At 32.4% G+C, this 25,496-nt stretch overlaps 2 protein-coding genes and 1 pseudogene across 3 annotated transcripts; 1 reads left to right on the top strand and 2 right to left on the bottom strand.

Moving 5' to 3' along the window:
* The first annotated feature begins 3,091 nt into the window (after nt 1-3,091).
* LOC100257958 (uncharacterized) lies at nt 3,092-4,833 on the top strand. 2 transcript variants are annotated; one of them, XM_002264329.5, is made up of 3 exons: nt 3,092-3,265; nt 4,092-4,130; nt 4,208-4,833. In XM_002264329.5, the coding sequence occupies exons 2-3, from the start codon at nt 4,117-4,119 to the stop codon at nt 4,743-4,745; spliced, it is 552 nt and encodes a 183-aa protein (XP_002264365.1). In that variant the 5' UTR covers nt 3,092-3,265; nt 4,092-4,116; the 3' UTR covers nt 4,746-4,833. The 2 variants fall into 2 exon arrangements, with proteins under 2 accessions (XP_002264365.1, XP_010649620.1); XM_010651318.3 differs by having other exon boundaries at nt 3,118-3,265; nt 4,078-4,130.
* Nucleotides 4,834-5,658: 825 nt separating this feature from the next.
* On the bottom strand, nt 5,659-14,525 carry LOC104879267 (uncharacterized; annotated as a pseudogene).
* Nucleotides 14,526-23,839: 9,314 nt separating this feature from the next.
* LOC104879271 (pectinesterase inhibitor-like) lies at nt 23,840-24,289 on the bottom strand. The gene has a single exon (XM_010651724.1). It carries the CDS (start codon nt 24,287-24,289, stop codon nt 23,840-23,842), a length of 450 nt encoding a protein of 149 aa, XP_010650026.1.
* Nucleotides 24,290-25,496: the final 1,207 nt, after the last annotated feature.

Below are 25,496 nucleotides of genomic sequence, written 5' to 3'. Positions count from 1 at the left end.
AAAGTAATGGAAATTACTTATGAAGAAAAACATTCCTTGGAGGTTTAGATTCACAGGGGAGGTTCCTTATGCAAAAACAAAGCTCTGGTCATTTGGTTCATTTCCTCGCATTAGAGAATTAACATATAGTCAATTCTTTAATCGGTGTTGTACAAATGCTTCCCTTTTATGAGTTCAAACACTAAATCCCTCTCACTGATGCAACTTGCAATGACTCGTGCCTTTCACCTAACATTTGCCATTCAAGGTGATCTTTAACTTTGGACTTCCCTTCTCAAGCTCGCAAGAGATAACTAATGGATGTCTCCTTAGAGTCCAAAAGCTTACCAAGTGTTGGTAATTCTAGAAAATCCTACCTCTAAGTCACTTCCCAAAAGCTTGCAAGAGATAAACAAGTGCATCTCCATGGACGGAGATCACGTGCCTTACCAAGTGTTGGCTCAAGTGACTTGAAGGTGTTTTAAGTTAATTAAAAACATAGAAATCATTAAAGGATCACACTTTCTCTTCATTAAAGACTGAAACCACAAAGCTACTAATTCATGCACTTGGAACCTTTCCCGGCAACCTTAACTCCAAGGAACTAAAAGTCTAGCCACTCATTCTCTGAGGAAACTTCCTCAAAGCTTGTTTGGCTAGTAAGAAAACTAACGAGAAAACAATTATATGAAGGAAAAACAGAGCAAGTGCTCTGTGAAATATATTTCTTTCTTCCTTTGATTACATAATAGATATCTTTGTAAAGAAGATTACACACTATATATAAGAGGTTATTCACCTTTTGTACTTGCTTAAAGACTAAGGAATCCTATGATAGGTGGATTACAAGGAGAGTTTGGGGATTTAGACATCAAATATCTAAAGCAAAATATCCCAAAATATCTTAAAATGTCGGTCGAAAATATCATGAAGCTTCAGGAGAACACCGCGTCACTGTGCAAAATCTGGGTAATTTGAAATGTCGGGTGCAGATGCTCTCCGGATGAGCGCTATCAGAAGATCCGGATATATCTATCCGGAGAAGTTGAAGCGTCTTCCTCTCCCATCCGGTTATGAGATATCCGGATGTAAAATGTCGGCGCACGGAATTCCTCCCCGGGTGGACTGAGCTATGTTGCGCAAGGGGGACCGTTTGCGTGTGCAAGGTGTAGGGACCCCTCTCCCAGATGACACGGAGTGCGCAAGGCTATATCCGAATCAACTCCATCCGGATTTCCCAAGAGGACACGCACCGCCATGTTATCCGGAGCAACTCCATCCGAACAATAGCATATCCTATCCGGATATGTTGTCCGGATGGAAAACATTGGCTATAGTGAGCAAGCCTTGCTACAACCCACTTTCCATCGCTCTCCAATGGTGTGTCCGGACGCCCTGTCCGGACATCTTTGCCATGGATTCCTAAGGACTCTCCTCAATCTCTGATTGCTTTGATGATCAAAAAGCTATCAAAACACCAAAACTTAACACAATTTGATTAAAATTGATTGCAAGGATCCTTAATATGTTAATTGGGTTAAAAGGTAATAACTACTACTCAAAAGTGTTTAAAAGAGTTAATTACAAGCTATCAAATAACACTTTTTGAGGAGTAATCATATACTCGTCGTAGGACTAATGATAATGATTTTGAACTCCCTCGTCATTCAACATGGAATTGATTATTGTATTGTATGTTTGTTAGTAAAAATATTATTATATTTGAAATAAAATAATTTTCTTTTATTAGCATTATCATAAATAACTCTGAGCAGGTACTTTTATAACTATTTAAATAATGTTAAATGTGAGACAATTTTATTTTATTAATTTTTTGAGCTTATTTAATTGTATATATTTTTCTTATAATTTACATAATATTTTTATAATATTTTTATAATTTTTTGAATTTTCTAATTAACTTATTTTACGTATCGCCCGATACCAAACCGATACGCCTCGGGGCCCTCCAAATTAGTGACCGATACCGCGACTTTGAACCATGTGTGACGAGGGTTACAACTAAAATGGGAGAAAATGGGGGCAGTTGGGCCTGTTCCATTAATAAGTACAATAAATATTTTCCATTAACATTTTAAGTGTATCTATATTTAGCTCTAATTTTTTTAAAGGGAAAATCAACCTAAATTATATCTAAATATTAATGGGGTTCTTATTATTTATAATTTTAAAAATGATTATATTTAATGCATTTAAATATTTATCTATTTTTTAATATAAGTTGGTGAGTGGCGCAGTGGTCATACCCGACAATCACCATTGCAATAATTTTATGGTAATTGTTTATGTTTTCTAAAGTATGCGATTATTTTCACTTTAAGGAATCAATAATTTTATAGTAATTATTTATTTTTTCTAACCTAACCTTTGCTAATATTTTCACTTATGGAGTGTTTTATGCGTACATTTCCATTAATTACAAATTTCAGGGAAAAAAAACATTTATTCTCAACCACAAATTTCAAATATTGTTTTAGTAAAATATTTTATTATTTCAAGAAAAAAAAATTATTCTTTCATATCACAAATTTCTTATTCTTTTTGTTAGAATATTTTCCATTAACAAGTACAATGAATATATATATATATATATATATATATTAATGAAATATTTTCATTAATTTTAAATCTTCAAGGAAAAAAAATGTTTCTTTCATACCACAAATTTTAAATCTTGTTTGTTAGAATATTTTCATTAATTTCAAATTTCATAATTACTATGATGATTTATGCTTCTTTCATATCATAAATTTCAAATCTTGTTTATTGGAATATTTAATGCATTCAAATCCCAAATTTAATAATATTTAAATAATAATAAGATTTGGTGGTAAAATTAAATAAAAATTTAGAATTATATATAATATATTTGAAAGAAATATTATTAATTTTTTAAGAAGAAGTTGTCATTTAGGTAAAAATATTTTTATTAAAATATTTTTTAAATGAAAAATTAAATTAATTTATATAAAATATTTTATTTAAAATTTAATTTTTTAAATTTTATTTAAAATACTAGTAACAACCTTTTTATTAATATTAATTTATTTAATAATCAAAATAAAGGTCGATAATCAATAATTATTTATACAGAGAGGAAAATTGTCCTCATGATTTGTTTATTTTCTTTTTATCTCTACATAAAAATCAAAAGGCACACACTTCTCTCACTCGCGCATCAAGAAGGCCTTTCCTGAAGTTGTCCTCCAGGCGAGAGCATCCCTAAAAAAGCCCTATTTTCCTCTGCCACTCTCAATCCTCGCAGGTACTAATCATGTTATTATTATTTTTTTTGCAACCCCCGTTTGATTCCCAAGAAAATCCAACCCCCATTCGATTTCCGGGAAAATTCATCGTCGTTTGATTTCCGAGAAAATCCATGCAAAACCCCCAAAGAAAACCAAGAAAAATTGCTTTTCTTTTGCTCCCTGTGTTTTCTGGATCTGTTTTAGGGGTCTCTTTGCTGTTGTGCCATTGGATTTAAATTTCACGAACCCTAAATCCACGATTTTTGAGCCAGGCTGAAAAACACAACCTTTGCCCGCAAATCATGATCAGATTACCCCAAATAGCATTTTATGTTTTTTTTAAAAAAAAAATTGGACAGATTTTGTATCCTGTGCGGGCTGGACTGGTAAGATATCGGGAAATTTCCCGAAAAATCGGTAAAAATACCGAAATATCGGCGATTTTTTTAAATTCTCTTCCGGGTTCTCCGCCCGTCAGCTCCACTCGCGATTTATCGCCTATTTATCGGTCGAAATATAGGCCATTTTGCCGATTTTTTAACGATATTCCTGGAAATCGATAATCGGGTTCGAATATCGGGCCCGACCGATATCCGATATTTCGGCGAACAATTTTCCTCGATGTAAATAATTATTAATTATTAATTTCGATCATCACTATTTACTTTACAGTCCGGGGATTATCTGGCTTGAACTATGATGCTCGTTGATAATTTATGTTCATTTTTTCATTTTTTTTAATTGAAAATTTATTGTTTTACATAGTTGATAATAGCAAATATTTTTTCTTGCCTTTTATCCACTCTTTTTCTTAACTAATTCTCACCAGTTTTTTATTTACAGCACCTGCTACAAGACTGTCTCAGAAATGAAGGCCCAACAGTATCTATCTTAATTTCAACATTTTTTTACTTCCTTTTATAAATCAATATAAATTAACCTATTACTTTTATTTTCAGGGTTATTCAAGTAAAATCAAGAGAGGAGATAAGAGATGACGTTCAATTCGCTGCCCTTGATACCGTTGTGAGTCTCAACTCCTTATACGTTGTCTCCTCATTTCTGGGATTCTCCCTCACCACCATAGGACTACATAGCATTGATGGTCGTCTTGGCTGCGATGCCAATATCAGCACGATCAGGACCCTGATGTTCTTTGAGGTCATTTCCTTTGCATTTTTTCTCACATCATCATTGGTGGCTCATGGCTTGAAGATAATGATCAAACTTGTCAATGCTGCTGAATCAAATAAAGAGTTTAGAAGCCACTTCAATAGAAAGTCTATTCGAAAGGTGATGCTTTGTGCCATCTTTAGCTCAATCTTGGGATGTATTTTTCTAATTCTCTCAATAGTGAACATCCTTCAGATTCGACTAGGAATTTTGAGTTGTAGGAGTCTATCCACAGTCCAAGGAGCGGTTGCTCTTGTTGTTATTGTTTCATGTGGTGTTGTTTTCCATGTTGGTATTACTGTCTTGGCGTTTTTATATGTATGACTTTTGGTTTATATTCACCTACTGGTATGTATGAAACATTATTAATGTGTTTAATTATAACATGAGTATTTGGTTTTGTTTGTATTCATCTACTGGTATGTATGACATATTATAAATGTGTTCAATTATAATGTGACTATTTGGTCACTAATATCCCATCCCTTTTCTGTTCTAAGCTTAGTTTCTTTTAAGTTAAAATTTTCAATAATTGATTGAACATAATGGTTGATTGAGTTGCTTTGCAGCTAACTTTAGGGGTTGTTGCTTCTCATGAGAGAAGTATTAATGGAATAATTCTTTGACTGCCAATGGTAAATCAACCCAAAAGGGTATTTAATTTTTAAGAGTTTTTGATTAATAACAAACAATTTCAAATTTATGTTGTGCTTTGTTGTTGGATCTTGAAGTTGCTATTACTTTTCAGTTTGAATTATTTGACAAATACAATGATTTTATCATGCTATAACTTTTTCTTTTTCTTTGGTAGAATTTGCATACTTCAATTGTTTTGGTTTGGTAAGTAAAACATAGTGTTTGTAGTTAGAGGGCTTCTTTGTCACCTGAGATGTTTGTTTCATTGCTGCAGTAGTATAAAAACTAGGAAAATGGAATGATTCTAATAATTTCATTTTGTTCTAAAAGGTTCCAGGTGGATGCCTTTTTTGGGCAGGATGTTTTTTAATTTTGAAACCTTGGTAATTTCAATTCGAAGTGCTTTAAGGAATTCTTTGTAGTTGTTTTTGATAGTGAAGAAAAATCTTGGGACGCTATAGGCCCAAAAGTATGAAAATTGGATGGTTTGACTTAATACTTGTTCTTCAAATGCTCCAAACTGAGGGGTCAACTTTTTTATTGTGGTATTCGATTTTGGGTGTTATAATTGAGGTGAAAGGAAGTAGATCTGATGTAAAAAAAAAATGCTTTGGTAGCTAGTATTGAGAAATAGACCAGGCTACATGATTTCATGCACTTCATCTTTCATTTAGTGAAGGATTGGTTGTTCTTGTCTTGTTTAGTGGCACTGAAACAAAAGTATTGCACTGCCAAACTCTCACACCCCAGTTTTTGCGCCTATGCCTGTTGGTCCTACTTATCAAATACACTAGCATATGAAGCAAGCCAGAACCTACAAGTGTACATCTAAACTGCTAAACAAATGGAATGAAGTGTTTTCTTTTGTTACAGGCGCAAAATTTGTGTTCATTTTTTTCTCTGACTTTGGTAGCTAGTATAAGGTTTCTCTCTGACTTTAGCCTTTCTGTCTTCATGATTGTGTTCTTCCAAATCAACTTGAGAAGTTTCAAGAGCATACTTCTTACCAGATGCAGTATTAGATCCAAGTTCAAGAGCCCTATCAATGAAATCCTCAAGTTGTGGATTGACAGAAGAAACATGTATTCCAGAAATATCATCTATATGCTCACTATCATTTCCATTCAACATATTCCTTTCTTCAAGAGGAACTTCAGGCAAATTGATGGATCCAACATTGGAGGTGGTCAATTCATTATGAGCAGAACTAATTTCAGAAAAGCCTTCTAATATTGGTTGATGTGTTGATGGATCCATTATGCTTTTTGACTCTGCAGTACGTTTTTCATCTGTTTCTTCCTTCTCTGACTCAGAATCAGAATTTCCTTTAAGAGATTCATTCTCCTCAAAATCTTGTGCCCCTTCCTCCTCACCTCTCACCCGCCTATCATTTAAATGTGATCCCAAGGAGCTCTCATCTAAGCAAAATAACAAGCCAAAGCCCATCATAAGAGGGTGTGGAGGAAGAAAGTTCTTCCCACGGATCATGAAACTCCCAACTGTAAGATATTCCCCAGTAGAAGCAGTTTTACTGACCTGGTGAGGATAAACCCACCAAGCACTTGTGACAATCTTTGAATCCCACGCCTGGCTGTGACAAACCTATTTTACAAAAAAATTGCAAGCTAAATAATTCAGAGTGCAGATATGCTGTTCACTCCTACCTTAAGACACAATAAAATGAAATAATACCAAAAGAATATTGAAAGATGACCAACTTACAGTGAAACATCCTGCTTGGCTCTAAGTAAGAGGGGGTACTGGATGTTCAGGCTTGTGGTTCTCGATCACAGTACTTGAAGCTCCATGTAGATCTGCATGGATATACCTAATTCATAATCAAATGAGCAATATCAGAAGAAACAACAGGGATATTAAGATTTCAGATTTTTTTTTTTTTTTTAAAAAGAGGGATATTAAGACTCCACATTATTGGATCAATACATATTCCATAATAACAATAATCAGCTGAGAGGGATAACAGCAAGCTGATAAAAGCTGAAATCATGGAGGTCTATGAATTAGATAAGACACATTTCATAAAATCGTATTTCCCTTTAATCCTAAATTCCTAAATCCCATTTCATAACTCAGAGAATTAATAACGTCTACCAATGTACATGATTGACATGAAAAGAGACAAGAAAGTATAACTTACAATAAATATTTGTGAAGATTAATTCATAAAGCAGAAAAGGCCTCCCCTGATGTTAATAGGAGAAACAGGTCTATTAAATCTCAAATTGCAGAGGTAGGGGAATAAGATACGTAAGTGTGACTGAGGTGGTTTCCACAAAGTAAATAGATGAAGAAGAAATTACCTGGCATTAGAAAGATAACTAAAGCCTGTAAGCTTCAGAAATACTTTCACTAAAATGCTGACGACTGTATTACAATAAGTTGGAAATTCTAAGTCTTTACACAACTCTTCTGAGTCTTCTCATTCAAAGAAAGTGTTCAATAAAAAAAAAAAAAAAAAAATACCAAACTAAAATAAAATAATAATAAAAAAATACCAAACTAAAATAAAATAAGTACTACAACAACAGACAAAAAACAAAACCAAATAATAGACTAGCATTTAACAATATTTAATGAATATGCACAATAAATCTTTTTATTGGTTGAATATTTGGCCTAAGACATGTTAAACTTCTGTGTAAATCATTAAAGGATCCTTCTGTCAGAAAGATTTGAAAGAGATTTTATAAAATAATATCTACTTATAGAGAGTCGATGTTGGATTAACATGTCATAGGAGTCACAAGGAAGAGTAGTTGAGTGGTATTCTGCAACAGGTGTTTAGGTGCCTTTGGAAAAACAAAAATGTTGATGAGGAGTTGTTGTTGGTTGATTTGAAATGTATGAATCTGAAACTTCTTTTTTGTGGCATAGTAATGGGTGGAATTGGGCCTCATTTTTTTCCTCCTTAACTCTCTTAACTTCCAGTACCACTTTCCTTTTCGTCTCTTTTTTTCCCCTTGATATATTCCCCATACAGATAAAGGTTTTTGCCCATTTTCTCTTCTTAGAGTTAAATTTGTTTATTAATGGAGAAAATCTACTTACAGGTCCCCTTTTGACATATAACGCTTGACAATCATCTTGTTCTGTTGAGCATCACGTCCACTGATAACCAAATAATTCTCACTGCTGATGAATCAATTAAATTTCTCAAACCAGTGAACTTTTCGCATATGTGAAATTGTGGCAACGGTTTTTTCCAGCACAATTATAGATGAGAAGATTCAGACACTTGACCATTGAGAAAAGACAACTTAATGGTTCATTTAAGCTCAACCAATAATTAAAAACAAAACTAAAATCATGCTTAGTAATTCTTCTGGTGCTGAGAGGCAGGTGTGTTGTTAGTTTTTTTATAAGTAATGGTGAGATATTATAAACACGTGCCAAAGAAAGAGCGCAACAAGGTACACAGGAAGTATACAAAGGGTACCGTGTTGTTCAGATCATTTAAATCAAACTAGATGCTAATAAACATTCAACTTAGGTCCTAATCATTCATTCCTGTGAATCTTCAGCGAAGATACGGTTAAGTACTAACTTTCCTCACAGCACACATGTAACATAATACCAAGGGCCAATAACTCAGGACCAGCTGCATTTAATGATTCAAAATTTTGAAAATAGCATCAGTACAAAATAAATCAAAGGGGAAAAACAACTGTAATGTTCTCCTACCTGTGAAAGCTGGACGCAAGACTTCTTTTCAGCAGCTTTAAAAGCTTTTTCATGAGCTATAATAGTCTTTTCCTGCTTGTTTTCCTGCCTTTTCTTTTGTTCATACCACCGCCGAGCATTCGCGTGTGCTGAAAGTGCCAAATCAACTTCTACCTAGAAAGTGAAAAGAAAAGAGATGACAAGTTTGAAGAATAAAGATATGGGCTTTACATGATCTGTAATTTGTTTGATCAGACAGCTGTGAACCAGAGTGGAAATTAGCATATGTCACATCCAACAAGATAAGCTTAATGGTAATTTAGAATCTGCATGAATGCCTTCAAATGGAAGTAAACATAAGCAGTTTTGTTATTATGACGCATTAAGATGCAAAAAAAAAAAAAAAAAAAAATTGCATCATGCCACCACACCTTATCCACATGAAAGTGTCTTTTCATCATCATCCATTTCATCAAGGTTGTTACTCAACAGCAGTGTCATGCAATTTCTCTCAAGATAAAGCTTGTCAATGAGGCCAGCTACAGAATTTCCAGATTTTTTCTCTTCTTTCACCATTCGGGCAAGATCCTCCCAATTCATACCATTTGCCAAAGCAACACGGACAGCTAATATGGCAGCATCAACATCTTCTAGGTTATATTCTATCAATTCTGCCATTTTAATGCAGCGGTCAGCCTCTTTCTTCAGTGTATGCACACGATTTTCCTACAGCATCAAGTTGAAAGAGACTATAACACATGGCAATGATCATAAAATACTGAATAATATTTCTAGCAGAGAACCTTTGGACATGTAAAGAGAGAATGACCATAGCATGCCCATACAACCACTGATGCATTGGCTAGATTCTCATTGCTTGCTGCCCAAGTCACTATAACATAGTTGCAAGCAAGCAACTAGCTGAAAGGCTAGAAAGCATGTGAAACCACTCTTCTTAAAAGAAGGAAATGATTCTATTGGCTTCAAATATCAGACAATAATTTAAAGACCTGATCCACGTGTATTTTATTGAGTTTCTGCATGGCAGAGACCTCTTTTGCCTTTTGTTGTTGTTCTGGTCGTTGACCCTCAATTTTACTGTAGAACTCATCCAATGCAGCATCAAAAGTCTCAAATTTTACAAACTCCCTTGATTTGAACTGGTTCAATAAAATTGGGCAGAATTCATCATAGATCTGCAAAGGGTATTAAAACACGTAATGAATAACACTATTCTAATCGTAAACCAAACAAACATGTTTACATTCACACATATGTGGAACTTGATTATATCATATCAAAGCAAAAATGGAAGGAAATGACAGTCTACTCTGGATTAGCACACATAAAGAAAAAAAAAAAACACATCCACAACCTGGCTACCACGATCTGGTTGAGATGGGGGGCAGTCCTTTCCAAAAATCTTATTCTGCATTAAAATATAACCTTCTGGAACTTGATCACCTTAGATAACATCTTTTAGCCAGTTCTCAAACTTAGTGACAGATTGGGCTAAACGCTGAATTGTATCAATGTCAAATTTGCTATCCTTAGTAACTTTTGTGTTTGGAATCAGACCAGCATCCAAAATAATGTGCTCAGAAAGTGCAGGCCCATAACCCAGTGCCTCTCCAAGAACAGCCTTCAAGGTCGCTTGCTTGGCACGAGCACCATCATTAGTATTTTTGCTTGGCTCAGATGACTTCACACCTTTGCGGTTACCCTGCTTCTCTCTAGGCGCATCAGACACTTTATTTCCACCCTCACTGGCCTTGACTGCTTCATTGCTCTCCGATTCCTTGGGAGATGTGAGGGCTGCTTGCAACTTAGTAGTGGCAGTACGCTCAAAAACTCGACAAATTTCAACTGGATACCGATGGCGTGACATGATTGAAACTGCTTTATCATCATCTCTGTTGTAAATAACTTGTTATCATGTAGCTAAAATTCAATTCTATGGACATTTAAGCAAAAAAACTTACCCTGTTAAGGAAGGAAATCTTCAAGGCCATTAGGAGCTAGCAAACATGGTCTCAACTTGGAAGGGTTAAACACAAGCCAATCCAAGCAGTGGTTGTTCTTGGGCAACTTCCTTTGCATCTACGCTTTGACTCATATTAGAAAATTTTTATTCTGCATTAAAATATAACCTTCTGGAACTTGATCACCTTAGATAACATCTTCTAGCCAGTTCTCAAACTTAGTGACAGATTGGGCTAAACGCTGAATTGTATCAATGTCAAATTTGCTATCCTTAGAAACTTTTGTGTTTGGAATCAGACCAGCATCCAAAATAATGTGCTCAGAAAGTGCAGGCCCATAACCCAGTGTTTTCAGTTGTTTCAAGTTGTTTTTTTAGAGTTGTCTTAAAGAATAATTATACAATTAAAAATAAAGTTATGAACATAAAATTATTTCTAAAGTATATTTAAAAATATTAAAAATAGGTTAAAAACAATTTTAGATTCCCAAATAAACTTTTATTTTATAAAACATCATAGAACAATTTTTAAAAATTGTTCTTAAAAACTATTTTTTCATAATTATTTTAAAAAATAATTACCAAACAAAGCCATATATATCAACAATGATTTTTTCGAAAAATTTAAAAAGTAAAAAACAAAAAATCACTACTTAAAAAAATAAATCTCAATTTCAGTTCAAAATGAATCCAAATTAATATGATATATAATTGGGATTAAATGAATCTAATTTCATAAATTTTAAACAATGATATAAAAAACAAGGAAAATCTTTTATAAATCTATTTAATATACTTACTTATCATTGCATTTTTCATTCTAATCCATTTTTCATTGTTTCAATCTATTAACTTTTAACTTTTTCAACTTTTATTTGTTTATATAAAAATTTTGGTTTTATGTACTTTTCTAATAAATGAAAGGTTTTTAAATTTTTTTATTTATTAAAATTTTTGTAATTTTATATTTAATATTTTATTAAATAATATTTTAAAAGTAGTTTCTCTTATGATTTTGAAAATTTTAAACAATTTGGATTTTAATGATTGATTAAACAATGGCACATTTACAATGATACTTCACTGTAAAAATTATATATAATTTTTAAATAAAAAGTTTCATTACTTTGGCTCATTTGCAGTGAAATTATTAGAGAAATCCTAGAGTTTATTAGAGAAATTATTCAATTGTTTTAAAAAAATTAAATTTTTTATGCAAATTTTGGTAAAATTATTGTAAATTTTCTAATGAAATCCTTTGCTTTTTTTTTTTTTTTTGTTAATTCTTATATATATATATATATATATATATATTAAATATAAAGAACTAGAAAATGTATTATATTTTATTTTAATTTAACACTGGAGAAAACAAATAATTTTACATCACCAATGCAAATTAGCTCGTTATAACTTATAGGATTTATAAAAAATGTCAACTTCATTAACTTCCTTCTAATTTTTTTTAAAATGTTAATAGAAATATCCTTGCCTTATACAAATTACAAGATGTCAGGCTTTGTGGAGCCTAGTTTTGTTTGATCCGATTTGACGACCCGACCCGAATAATATTGCGTGGTTTTTTAATGGGAGATTTACTGAGTCTTAGTCCATAGAGCGAAGGCTTGGGCTTTTGGGCCCGTTTATCCCATTGTGGAACCGCATTTTGTAATTAGGGTTTTTTTAGTGTGGTGTGGTTACTGTGTTATATATAGAGAGAAAATATTGTAGCTGACTGAAGTACTCTATATTCTTCCCTGATAATAGTGATATCCTTGCAACTCCGTGGACGTAGGCAAATTGCTGAACCACGTAAATACTGTTTTGTGCGTGTGATTGTTTTTCTTTGGCGTGTATTTTCTCTATTTTTTTTGTTTCTCACAGGTTGGGAATTCGGCCTATTCCCTTCAACTGGTATCAAAGCCTAGGGTTAGGTTTGAGTGGGAGCAATGACAGAGGAAGCAGGAAAGACGTCTGGAATAGAAAAGTTTGATGGCATAGACTTTGCATATTGGAGGATGCAGATTGAAGATTATCTCTATGGGATGAAATTGCATCTGCCCCTTTTGGGGACAAAACCTGAGAGTATGAAGGCTGAGGAATAGGTGCTTCTTGACAAACAGGTTTTAGGAGTTATTAAGTTAACTCTATCTAAGTTTGTTGCACACAATGTTGTAAAGGAGAAGACCACAGCAGATCTGTTGAAGGCTTTGTCCAGTATGTATGAAAAGTCGTCCGCAAACAATAAGGTGCATCTGATGAAGAAATTGTTCAATTTGAAGATGGCAGAGAATGCATCAATAACACAACATCTGAATGAATTTAATACAATCACAAATCAATTTTCGTCTGTAGAAATTGATTTTGATGATGAGATTCGTGCTCTGATCGTCTTGGCTTCTTTGCCAAATAGTTGGGAGGCAATGAGGATGGCAGTAAGCAATTCTATGGGAAAGGAAAAGCTCAAATACAATGATATACGAGATTTAATTCTGGTTGAGGAGATTCACCGAAAAGATGCAGGCGAAACCTTAGGATTTGGTTCTACCCTAAACCTTGAGACAAGAGGTAGAGGTAATGACATAAATTCAAATCGGGGTAGATCAAAATCCAGAAATTCTAATCGGAACAGAAGCAAATCTAGATTAGGCCAACAAGTACAATCCTGGAACTATAGGAAAATAGGTCACTTTAGAAGGCAATGCAAAAGTCCTAAGAAGAAAAATGAAGATGATTCTACTAATGCTATAACAGAAGAGGTACAAGATGCATTACTTCATACAGTAGACAGTCCACTTGATGATTGGGTTTTGGGTTCAGGAGCTTCATTTCATACCACTCTACACCGAGAAATCATACAGAATTATGATGCAGGTGACTTTGGTAAGGTGTATTTGGCTTATGGTTCAGCCTTGGATGTTGTGGGTCTGGGAGACGTCCGGATATTATTGCCCAATGGGTCTGTTTGGTTACTGGAGAAGGTTCAACATATTCCTGACCTGATGAGGAATCTGATTTTTGTTGGACAACTTGATGATGAAGAACATGCACTACTATTTGTTAGTGGTACTTGGAAGGTTACAAAAGGAGCTAGGGTATTGGCTCGTGGAAAGAAGACTGGTATTCTGTATATGACCTCATGTCTAAGAGACACAATTGCAGTTGCTGATGCAAGTACTGATACAAGCCTATGACCACAAACTTGGTCACATGAGTGAGAAAGGGATGAAGATGTTGTTATCAAAAGGAAAACTACCAAAATTGAAGTCTATTGATTTTGACATGTATGAAAGTTGCATCTTAGGAAAGCAAAAAAAAGTAAGCTTCTTGAAAACTGGCAGGACACCGAAGGCTGAAAAATTGGAACTAATACACACTGATTTGTGGGGGCCTTCTCCGGTTGCATCCCTTGGAAGTTCAAGGTACTACATCACTTTTATTGATGACTCAAGCAGAAATGTATGAGTTTATTTTCTGAAAAATAAATCTGATGTATTTGAAACTTTTAAGAAGTGGAAAGTCATGGTTGAGACAGAAATAGGTTTGAAAGTAAAATGTTTGAGGTTAGATAATGGAGGAGAGTACATAGATGGAGGGTTCAGAGAGTATTGTGCGGCATAGAGAATTAGGATGGAGAAAACCATTCCTGGGACACCACAGCAGAATGGTGTGGTTGAGCGCATGAGCAGAACTCTCAATGAGCGTGCTAGAAGTATGAGGTTGCATGTTGGACTACCAAAAATTTTTTGGGCCGATGCTATTAGCACTGCAGCTTACCTGATAAATCGAGGACCATCAGTTCCCATGAAGTTTAGACTTCCTGAGAAGGTTTGGAGCGGTAAAGAGGCAAAGTTTTCACATTTAAAAGTTTTTTGTTGTGTTTTTTATGTTCATATTGATTTTAATGCTCGTAGTAAACTTGATGCAAAGTCTAAAATATGTTTTTTTCATTAGCTATGGTGATGAGAAATTTGGCTATAGGATTTGAGATGAACAAAACAGGAAAATTATCAGAAATAGAAATGTGATATTTAATTAACAGGTTATGTACAAGGACAGGTTAACTGTAGTGTCAAATGTTACAAAGATAGATTAAAAGAAATCTGAGTTTGTCAACTTAGATGAATTGACTGAAATTACTGTCCAAAAAGGGGGTGAAGAAGATAAGGAGAATGTAAATTCACAAGTAGATCTGAGTACACCTGTAGTTGAAGTTCGCAGATATTCCAGGAACATTAGACCTCCATAGCGTTATTCACTTGTTTTAAATTATCTCCTGTTGACTAATGGAGGTGAGCCAGAGTGTTATGATGAAGCCTTGCAAGATGAGAATTCAAGTAAGTGGGAGTTAGCCATGAAGAATGAGATGGATTCCTTGTTGGGGAATTAGACATGGGAACTGACTGAATTGCTAGTAGGAAAGAAGGCTTTGCACAACAAGTGGATATGCAGAATAAAGAATGAGCATGATGGTAGCAAACGTTACAAGGTCAGATTAGTTGTTAAAGGGTTCTAGCAGAAGGAGGGCATTGACTACACAGAGATATTTTCTCCAATTGTGAAGATGTCAACAATCAGACTTGTACTGGGAATGGTGGTTGTAGAAAACTTCCATCTTGAGCAGTTAGATGTGAAGATAGCATTCCTTCAAGGTGACTTGGAGGAAGACCTTTACATGATTCAGCCAAAAGTGTTCATTGTTCAGGGACAAGAGAATCTAGTCTGCAAACTGAGAAAGAGCTTGTATGGCCTTAAACAAGCTCCTAGACAGTGGTACAAGAAGTTTGACAGTTTTATGCATAAAATTGGGTTCAAGAGATGTGAAGCTGATCACTGTTGTTATGTTAAGTCTTTTGACAATTCTTACATCATATTACTGTTATATGTGGATGATATGCTTATTGTAGGGTTTGGCATTGAGAAAATTAATGATTTGAAGAAGCAATTGTCCAAACAGTTTGCAATGAAGGATTTAGGAGCTGCAAAGCAGATCCTTGGTATGAGAATCATTAGAGACAAGGCTAATGGTACATTGTAGCTTTCACAGTCAGAGTATGTGAAGAAAGGTCTCAGCAGGTTCAACATGAATGAAGCTAAACTAGTGAGCACACCCTTGGGTAGTCATTTCAAATTAAGTAAAGAACAGTCACCGAAGATAGGAGAAGAAAGAGACCATATGAGTAAGGTGCCCTATGCCTCAACTATTGGCAGCTTGATATATGCTATGGTGTATACAAGGCCAGACATTGCACATGCAATGAGAATTGTGAGTAGATTCATGAGTATGCTTGGAAAACAGCATTGGGAGGCAGTCAAGTGGATTCTAAGATATTTGAAGGGTTCATTAGATACATGTCTTTGCTTCATAGGTGCAATTTTGAAACTGTAGGGTTATGTAGATGTTGATTTTGATGGCGATATTGATAGTAGAAAGAGTACTACTGGGTTTGTTTTTACTCTAGGTGGTATAACTATATCATGGGCTTCAAATCTACAAAAGATTGTTACTTTGTCTACTACAGAAGCTGAGTATGTTGCAGCAACTGAAGCTAGAAAGGAGATGATTTGGCTACATGGTTTCTTAGATGAATTGGGTAAGAAGCAGAAGATAGACATTCTACATAGTGATAGTCGGAGTGCAATTTTCCTTGCCAAAAATTTGGCTTTTCATTCAAAGTCGAAGTTTATACAAACAAAATACAACTTTATCCGTTACCTTGTTAAAGATAAACTGGTAATACTTGAGAAGATTTGTGGATCTAAGAACCCGACAGACATGTTGACTAAGGGTGTCACTATTGAGAAGTTGAAGCTGTGCGCAACTTCAATTGGTCTTCTAGCATGAGGACAAGAGGATGAGTTGCAGGGATGAGGGATTGTTTCTTGGAGGATAACGGTTTGATGTTGGTGATTGAACTAGTCTTCAAGTGGGAGATTTGTCGGGCTTTGTGGAGCCTAGTTTTGTTTGATCCGGTTTGGCGACCCAACCCGAATAATATTGTGTGGTTTTCTAATGGGAAATTTACTGAGTCTTAGTCCATGGAGTGAAGGCTTAGGCTTTTAGGACCGTTTAGCCCATTGTGGAACCACCTTTTGTAATTAGGGGTTTTTAGTGTGGTGTGGTTGTCGTGTTATATATAGAGAGAAAATATTGTAGCCGATTGAAGTACTCTGTATTCTTTCCTGATAATAGTGATATTCCTGCAACTCCGTGGACGTAGGCAAATTGCTGAATCACGTAAATACTGTCTTATGCGTGTGATTGTTTTTCTTTGGCATATGTTTTCTCTATTTTTTGTTTCTCATAGGTTGAGAATTCGACCTAATTAGTATAGATTCATTTTTTGTAAAGAATATTATATAGAATATTTCTAGGTTGATATATTATTGTAATATTAGACTTTCTTATAGAATAAGGAAGATTGTTGGAAATATCTCTAAAAATATTCTAGGTCATGAGGGGAAAAAGTTATAAGATGGAGATGGACTTGTAGAGACTATACGAGGTGGATAGAGATGTGAAGAAGAACGAGAGGTACTCTGTGGAGCGAGATGACTCATAGTAGGGTATGGATACAAGGAGTGGGGAAACATGTGATGTTTCGGGAACCCAATAGTTGTATTTGGTTCTGTCCTCTGTAATATTCTCTATTGTATAGTGGAATCATTCTCTCTCATCCGTGGACGTAGGCATGGTTGGTCGAACCACGTTAAAACCTCATGTACCGTATGTGTGATTGTTTTATCTTTGTATTTTTGAACTAACATTGTTGGCATCATAGCTTTGGCTGGCATAACAATTGGTATCAGAGCTTGGGTTGAAGATTTCTGGAAAAGTAAAAGATCACAAAGCACATAAGATGAAAACAAAAGGAATTTTCACTGAAGTTGGAGTCGATTGCTCTTTCGTGGTGATATGATACAAAAAGGTTTGTGTCATGGAGAGATTGAAGATTAACTTCATGGAATTTGTTCTAAGGTGGAGATTGTTAGGAAGTGTCCCAAATTCCTAACACAAGAGAGAAGAAAAGAAAGAAAAGAGGAGATATGGCTATTTGAGACATTCAAATATATTATTTTATTTAAAAATTGAAGTATGTAAAACCTATAAAAACTTAATATATAATTTTATATTAAATATAAGAATTAATTTCCTAACAAGGACATTTTTCCTTTGAACATTTGGGTTTTGTTTAAAAATTAAAGTGTCATAAAGGGATTTTTCCTTTTTGTATACAATAAAAGGAAAGAAAGGAAGAAGAAAAAATTAATTAGAAACTAAGATCATATACTACAAATTTTATTTTGTGTAGTTCCCTTTTTACATAGATTTTTTAAACTAGCTAGTGGATCCCGTATTTTTCTATTAGATTTTTTAAACTATCTAGTGGATCCCGTATTTTTCGCATGTGTTCATACTCAATGGTGAGACTTACTTTTTATATCTGAAAAACTGATTTTAGAAAAAGTTTTATTTTTAAAAGAAAAAATAAAGTAAAAAAGAAAAACCTTAAATGTGATTTTTGACAAGTCTTTGAAAAATCGAGTATGGTATGAAAGTTAAGTTACCTATTAGAAAGGTAATATGAAAAACTATAACCCTTTTTTTAAGTCCTAAAAGTTAGGTTTCTACTAAATAAATTAAGAGAATTATGACAATTGATTGGTCAATAGATGAATAAAAAATATCAGGATATAAAATAAAGCAAAACATGTATGATCAACGTAATGAATGAATAAATAAAGAAGATGGAATTAGAAACATAAGTGAATTGCAAGTTGAGCACCCTCTCTTCCTCACAGAATCAACAAAGCTCCCTCCTCTCCTGCTAAGCTCCCTTTCTCTAAGTTTTCTTCTTTGAAATGCGTCTCACTCAGCTCACCACCCTCCTTCTGGTTCTTTGCTGCCCAAGATCTCCACCAAAACCCGGAATACTCATCTCTGTTCTCTCCCTCTCTTTCAAGTTACTCTCATGCTAGCCTGGAATCTGCCCTCACTCCAGCTCACTCTCAAAGCCTGGAACCTCACCCTGTCCCACTCACTCTAACCCACTCTCTCTGCAAAACCTTTTTTTTTTCCATCCAGCCTCCGTGCACTCCTCTAAAACCCTATTTTCTTCTCTTCTCTCTCATAGTCAAGGATGAAAATATCGGTAATCACGGATATATCGATACTTTAATTTTACGGATATATTAGATATATCGACGAATATTTTGAAAAAAAATATTGATAAACCTAAATCAAAATTTATAAAAAAATATAAAAAAAATTTCATAAAAATATAATTAGAAGTATAATGATATTTTTAAAATATCACGATATTTTCTTCGTTGCGCATAGCTCACTACCCAACCTAATAGAATAGGCAATCACCCTGAAAAACGTGTCTTCTGCTGCTCTCAACAAACTATCATGACATCCTGCTATACCACGTGTCCTCCCCAGCTAAGGTCTCTAGACACTTCTAAAGAAACCATTTTTTGATTTTCTAAACTATTCCTTATCAATTTTTGAAAGAAACCATTTTTTTTTAATGTTTTAATACATTGATATTAGAAAAAAAGGAATGAAAGAGAAGAAGATTAATTTGGAGATAATATCTTTTTGAAAAAAAATTAAATTGCAAATCTAAGATGCTATACAGATTTTGTAGTTCTTTTTTACAAAGATTTTCTGTTCTATCCCTCACCAATTTTGAAAAAGAAAACATTTTTTTTTATGTTTTAATATATTATTGTCCATCGAGAGAATGAAGGTATATTTTTTTTCTTTTTTTAATTTCATTTAATTTTTCAAAATTAGACAAATAAAATCACTTTTTTTTTTATTTAAAAATAAAATTAAATTCAGATCATTTTTATAGAAATAAAAGAATAAATATGTTATATTCTATATGTAAATTTCTAAAAAATAGATCAATCCTATAATCATCTTTATTTTCACTTTTACAAATTATGTTGTATTTCCTATATAATTTTAAAAAAAATAAAAATCAAACTTATAATCGTCTTTATTTTCTTTTATTTAATGTATCCATTAGCTGATCAATAAAATGTTTGTTTATTAGATATAGTAGAAATTGTTGACTTGATTAGGTGAACAAATATGTAATCTTGCATATCACCAACTTCTTAAAACTATGGTCATAAATAAATCATCAACTCTTCATGTACCAAAGTCTTGCAATAGATGAAGACAAAAATGATCGTACAAATATAATGCATGAGACAAAGATAAATAAAAATGAAATTAGAATCATATTAAATAAATAATAAATTTAAAGAACTTTATCCTAACAAGTGTAACATGAGATTTAAGTATAAAAAAAAAAAGATTTAGGTAAAACATTGCAAAACAAGCTTAAGAACCAAATCCAATTTATGTTCTTATGTTTAGATAGAACGGACACAAAATTTCTTAAAATTGGGTAATAGTTTCAAATTCATTGGTTCTTGTTTGGGGCGGAGTAAAATGAATTCAGTTGAAGCAACTCAACTTTTTATTGATGGCTAGAAGCTTTTCTTATGTCTAAGGTAGATGTGACTCAAATTTACAGCCTCCTCCCAAATTAAGTTCTATTACCATGTTAAAATCTAAAAAGGATTAGAAAAGAAAAAGAGAAAAGAAAATTTAAGATTTCTTATTATGAATTCTCTTGAAAAATGGTATAATATCATTATAATTTAAATAGGCCTAATAAAAAAAATAAAGATATAATTATCTTACTATTAAAAAGAAATATAACAATTAAATAAATAATAGATATAATAATTAAATAAATAAATATATAATAACTAAATATATAATTCTAATATAATAATTAAATTTATTAATAACTTCTAACATATCAATGGATAAGGTGAAACAAGTTCAAAGGACTAGAACAAATCCATAATCATCTAGAAATCAAAACATCGGCGATTATGATAATCATCTCACCCAAAAGTCTAGCAAATCTATTTCTATCTAACATTGGGGAAGGGTTTGTGAAAAGTTGATCACATTCGTCTGCACCATCCATGATATTTCCTCCTTCAGTGTCCAGATCATGATAGTCTAGAGCTTGCAAAGATGTTTTTGCATCATCAGTGGTGGCTATTATATCTTCGTAAAGATAAGAACATTGTTGATATGCGGCTTTGATCTTAGGATCATTATTTTGTCGTGCATTTAAGTTCACAAAATTTCAGGTATCAGTGGCATTGGCCTTTGTCAAGTTGATCGCAATTTGCTCAAAAGTTGTGATGTCTGCGATGGCACTACGAGGGTCAGATTTAGAGCATTTGCACAAAATGAAGGATTCGTGCTTTTACCACAAAGTTTTTCTACCAACGCATCATTTTAAATGTTAATAAAAATATCCTTAACTTATACAAGTTACAAAAGAGAAGAAAAGAAAGAGAAGAGGAGATATGGCTATTTGAGACATTCAAATATATTATTTTATTTAAAGATTGAAGTATGTAAAACCTATAGAAACTTAATGTATAATTTTATATTAAATATAAGAATTAATTTCCTAACAAGGGCATTTTTCCTTGAACCTTTGGGTTTTGTTTAAAAAATAAAGTGTGATAAAGGATTTTTCCCTTTTTATTTTGTGTAGTTTCCTTTTTATATAGATTTTTTAAACTTTCTAATGAATCCGAATTTTTCGCATGTGTTCCTACTCAATTGCGAGTCTTACTTTTTGTGTCTAAAAAACTGATTTTTAAAAAAAGTTTTATTTTTTAAAGAAAAAAAAAATAAAAATAAAAAATTTAAATGTGATTCCTAGTAAGTCTTTGAAAAAGTCAAGTTACCTATTAAAAAGTAATATGAAAAACTATAATACCTTTTAAGTTCTAAAAGTTAGGTTTCTATTAAATAAATAAAGAGAATTATGACAATTGATTAGTCAATCCATAACAAAAATCAAGATATGAAAACTGATTTTTAAAAAAAGTTTTATTTTGTAAAGAAAAAAAATAGTAAAATCTTAAATGTGATTCCTAGTAAGTCTTTGAAAAAAAGTCAAGTTACTTGTTAAAAAAGTTAATATAAAGCAAAAATGTATGATAAACGTAATGAATGTATAAATAAAGATGGAATTAGAAACATACGTGAATTACAAGTTGAGCACCCTCTCTTGCTCACAGAATCAGCAAAGCTCCCTCCTCTCCTGCTAATCTCCCTTTCTCTAAGTTTTCTTCTCTGAAACGCGTCTCACTCAGCTCACCACCCTCTCTCTGGTTCTTTGCTGCCCAAGACCTCCACCAAAAACCCGGAATACTCCTCTCTGCTCTCTCTCTCTTTCAGCTCACTCTCATGCTAGCCTGGAATCTGCCCTCTCTCCAGCTCACTCTCACAGCCTGGAACCTCACCCTGCCCCGCTCACTCTAACCCACTCTCTCTGTAAAACTTTTTTTTTTCTTTTCCATCCAGCCTCCCTGCAGCTCTCCTAAAACGCTCTCTCCTTCGCTTCTCTCTCACGGCTCACTAACCAACCTAATAGAATAAGCAATCACCCTGAAACGTGTCCTCACCTGCAAAGAATCTCTGCTGCTCTCAACAAACTATCATGACATCCTGATAGACCACGTGTCCTCCCCAGCTAAGGTCTTTAGAAGTGTCTAGAAGGTACTCAAAAAGTGCTCCAAAAAATCTCTCTCCTAAGATCCAAAATTAGGGGTCTCCACATCCGTTATCAAATTTTGAAAGAAACCATTTTTTTTTTAATGTTTTAATATATTGATATTAGAAAAAAGGAAATGAAGGAGAATGAAAGATTAATTTGGAGATAATATCTTTTTGAAAAAAAATTAAATTGCAAATCTAAGATGCTGTACAGATTTTGTAGTTGTTTTTTACAAAGATTTTCTGCTCTATCCCTCACCAATTTTGAAAAAGAAAACAATTTTTATTTTATTTTATGCTTTAATATATTATTGTCCATTGATAGAAAAAGAATGAAAGTATAAATATATTTTTTTAGTTTCATTTAAATTTTCAAATTCAGGCAAATAAAATCACTTTTTTATTTAAAAATAAAATTAAATTTAGACCATTTTTATATAAATAAAAGAATAAATATGTTATATTCTATATATAATTTTATAAAATACAAATCAATCCTATAATCATCTTTATTTTCACTTTTACAAATTATGTTGTATTTTCGTATATAATTTTTTAAAAAATAAAAATATAACTCACAATCATCTTTATTTTCATTTTTGCAAATCAATTTCCCCGTTACTTTTTGCCCATCATGTACATCATTATATGTTCTTTTATTTAATGTATCCCCTAGTTGGTCAATAAAATATTTGTTTATTAGATATAGTAGAAATTATTTACTAGACTAGGTGAACAGATATGTAATATTGCATATCATCAATTTTTTTAAAACTATGGCCGTGAACAAATCATCAACTCTTCATGCACCAAAGTCTTGCAATAGATGAAAACAAAAATGCTTCGTACAAATATAATGCATGAGACAAAGATGGATAAAAATGAAATTAAAATCATATTAAATAAATAATAAATTTAAAGAGCTCTATCCTAACAAGTGTAACATGGGAGGTAAGTATAAAGAAAAAAGACTTAGGTATGACATTGCAAAACAAGCTTAAGAACCAAATCCAATTTATGCTCTTATGTTTCGGTAGAATAGACAAAAAATTTTAAGAATTGGGTAATAGTTTTAAATTCATTGGTTCTTATATTTAGGGGAATCAAACGAATTCGGTTGAAATAACTCAACTTTTTATTGATGGCTATAAACTTTTCTTATGTTTAAGGTAGATGTGACTCGAATTTACAACCTCCTTCTAAATTAAGCTCTAATACCATGTTAAAATCTAAAAAATATTCAAAAAGAAAGAGAAAAGAAAATTTAAGATTTCTCATTAGGAATTCCCTTGAAAAGTGGTATAATATCATTAAAAATTAAATAGACCTAATAAAAAATAAAGAAATAATTATCTTACTACTTAATTTTAATATAATAATTAAATAAATAATAGATATAATAATTAATTAATTAAATAAATATATAATTCTAATATAATAATAACTTCTAACATATCAATGGATAAGGTGAAACAAGTTCAAAGGACTTGAACAAATACATAATCATCCAGAAATCAAAACATCACCGATTAAGGCAATCATCTCACCCAAAAGTCTAGCAAATCTGTTTCTATCTGACATTTGGGAAGGTTTTGTGAAAAGTTGATCACATTCGTCTGCACTATCCATGATACTTTCTCCTTCAGTGTCCAGATCACGATAGTCTAGAGCTTCCAAAGATGTTGTTGCATCATCAGTGGCGGCTATTATATCTTCGTAAAGAGGAGAACATCGTTGATATGCGGCTTTGATCTTAGGATCATTATTTTGTCCTGCATTTAAGTTCACAAAATTCCAGGTATCCGTGGCATTGGCCTTTGTCAAGTTGATCGCAATTTGCTCAAAAGTTGTGATGTCTGCGATGGCACTACGAGGATCAGATTTTAGAGCATTTGCACAAAATGAAGGATCCGTGCTTTTAGCACAAAGTTTTTCTACCAACGCATCATTCATGATGCTTGACCTTGCAAAAGATAATCTAATACATGAGGACACAAATGCAATGAAAACTATCGAGGAACAAACATGGACATAAGAAACCATATCTCTTTTCATTCTTTCACTCTTGTCTTGTCACTTGTAGGATGCAAGGACTTTTTATTAGCACTTTTCTAAAGGATTAATCTGGAAGAAAGTTAATGAGTTTTTGGAAAAAGGGAAAGATGAATATATTAAAACATAAAAAGGAAAAAATATGGATTCTTTCAAAAATTGATAAGGAATAGTTTAGAAAATCTACGTAAAAAAAACTACCCAAAACAAAATTTTTAGTATATGATCTTAGGTTTCCAATTAAAAAAAAAGAAAAAAGAGAGACCATCTTCAAATGAATCTTTTCTCCCTCTTTTCTTTCCTTTTATTATATACAAATGAGAAAAATTCCCTTTACACACTTTAATTTTAAAATAGAACTTGAATGTCTAAGGAAAAATTCCCATGTTAGGAACTTAAATCTTATATTAATATAAAATTATACATTGAGATTCTATAAGTTTTAGACACTTCAATTTTTAAATAAAATCATAAACTTGAATGTTTCGAAAAGCCAAGTATCAACTTTTCTTTTCTTTTCTTTTCTCTTGCCACTTGTAAAATGTAAGAATATCTTTATTATCATTTTTCAAAAGATTAATGTAGGAGGAAGTTAACGAATTAATGGCCAGGATGAATTTTTTTAATTATAATATATATTTTCTAAATTTGAAAAGATAAAAGAAATTAAGGAAAATGAAAAAATAGGTTTTTTTTATAACTATTTAAAAAAAATTCTAAAAAATAATTTTTGAGAACAATATAAAAAAACTGTTTTATGATTTTTGTAGAACAAAAGTCTATTTAAAAACCTAAAATATTTTTCACATGTTTTTAATATTTTTAAATATGTTTTAAACATAATTTTTATATCAAATGTTTTATTTTAAATTATTCTACATATTTATATAATTATTTATTAAAAAAAAACAAAAAATAATAAAAAAAATAATTAAAATATATTCTCTAAAAATACCATATTTTATATTTGTAAGAACAAAAAAATATAAAATAGTTTTTGGTTGTCAAACGTGTTTTATGCATTTTTTATTTTGAAAAATAAAAAACTATTCTCAAAAACCAAAAACTATTATAAAAAATAGTTCTCAAATAGGAACATAGCCTCATT

Source organism: Vitis vinifera, chromosome 5, assembly GCF_030704535.1.
Source record: "Vitis vinifera cultivar Pinot Noir 40024 chromosome 5, ASM3070453v1".
Lineage (NCBI taxonomy): Eukaryota > Viridiplantae > Streptophyta > Magnoliopsida > Vitales > Vitaceae > Vitis > Vitis vinifera.
The sequence above is the reverse complement of the archived record's forward strand: the minus strand, read 5'-3'. Positions and strand labels throughout refer to the sequence as shown.

Excerpts from the sequence above, each read along its gene's own strand:
- LOC104879271 (XM_010651724.1), bottom strand. The coding sequence starts at position 24,289 with ATGAATGATGCGTTGGTAGAAAAACTTTGTGCTAAAAGCACGGATCCT.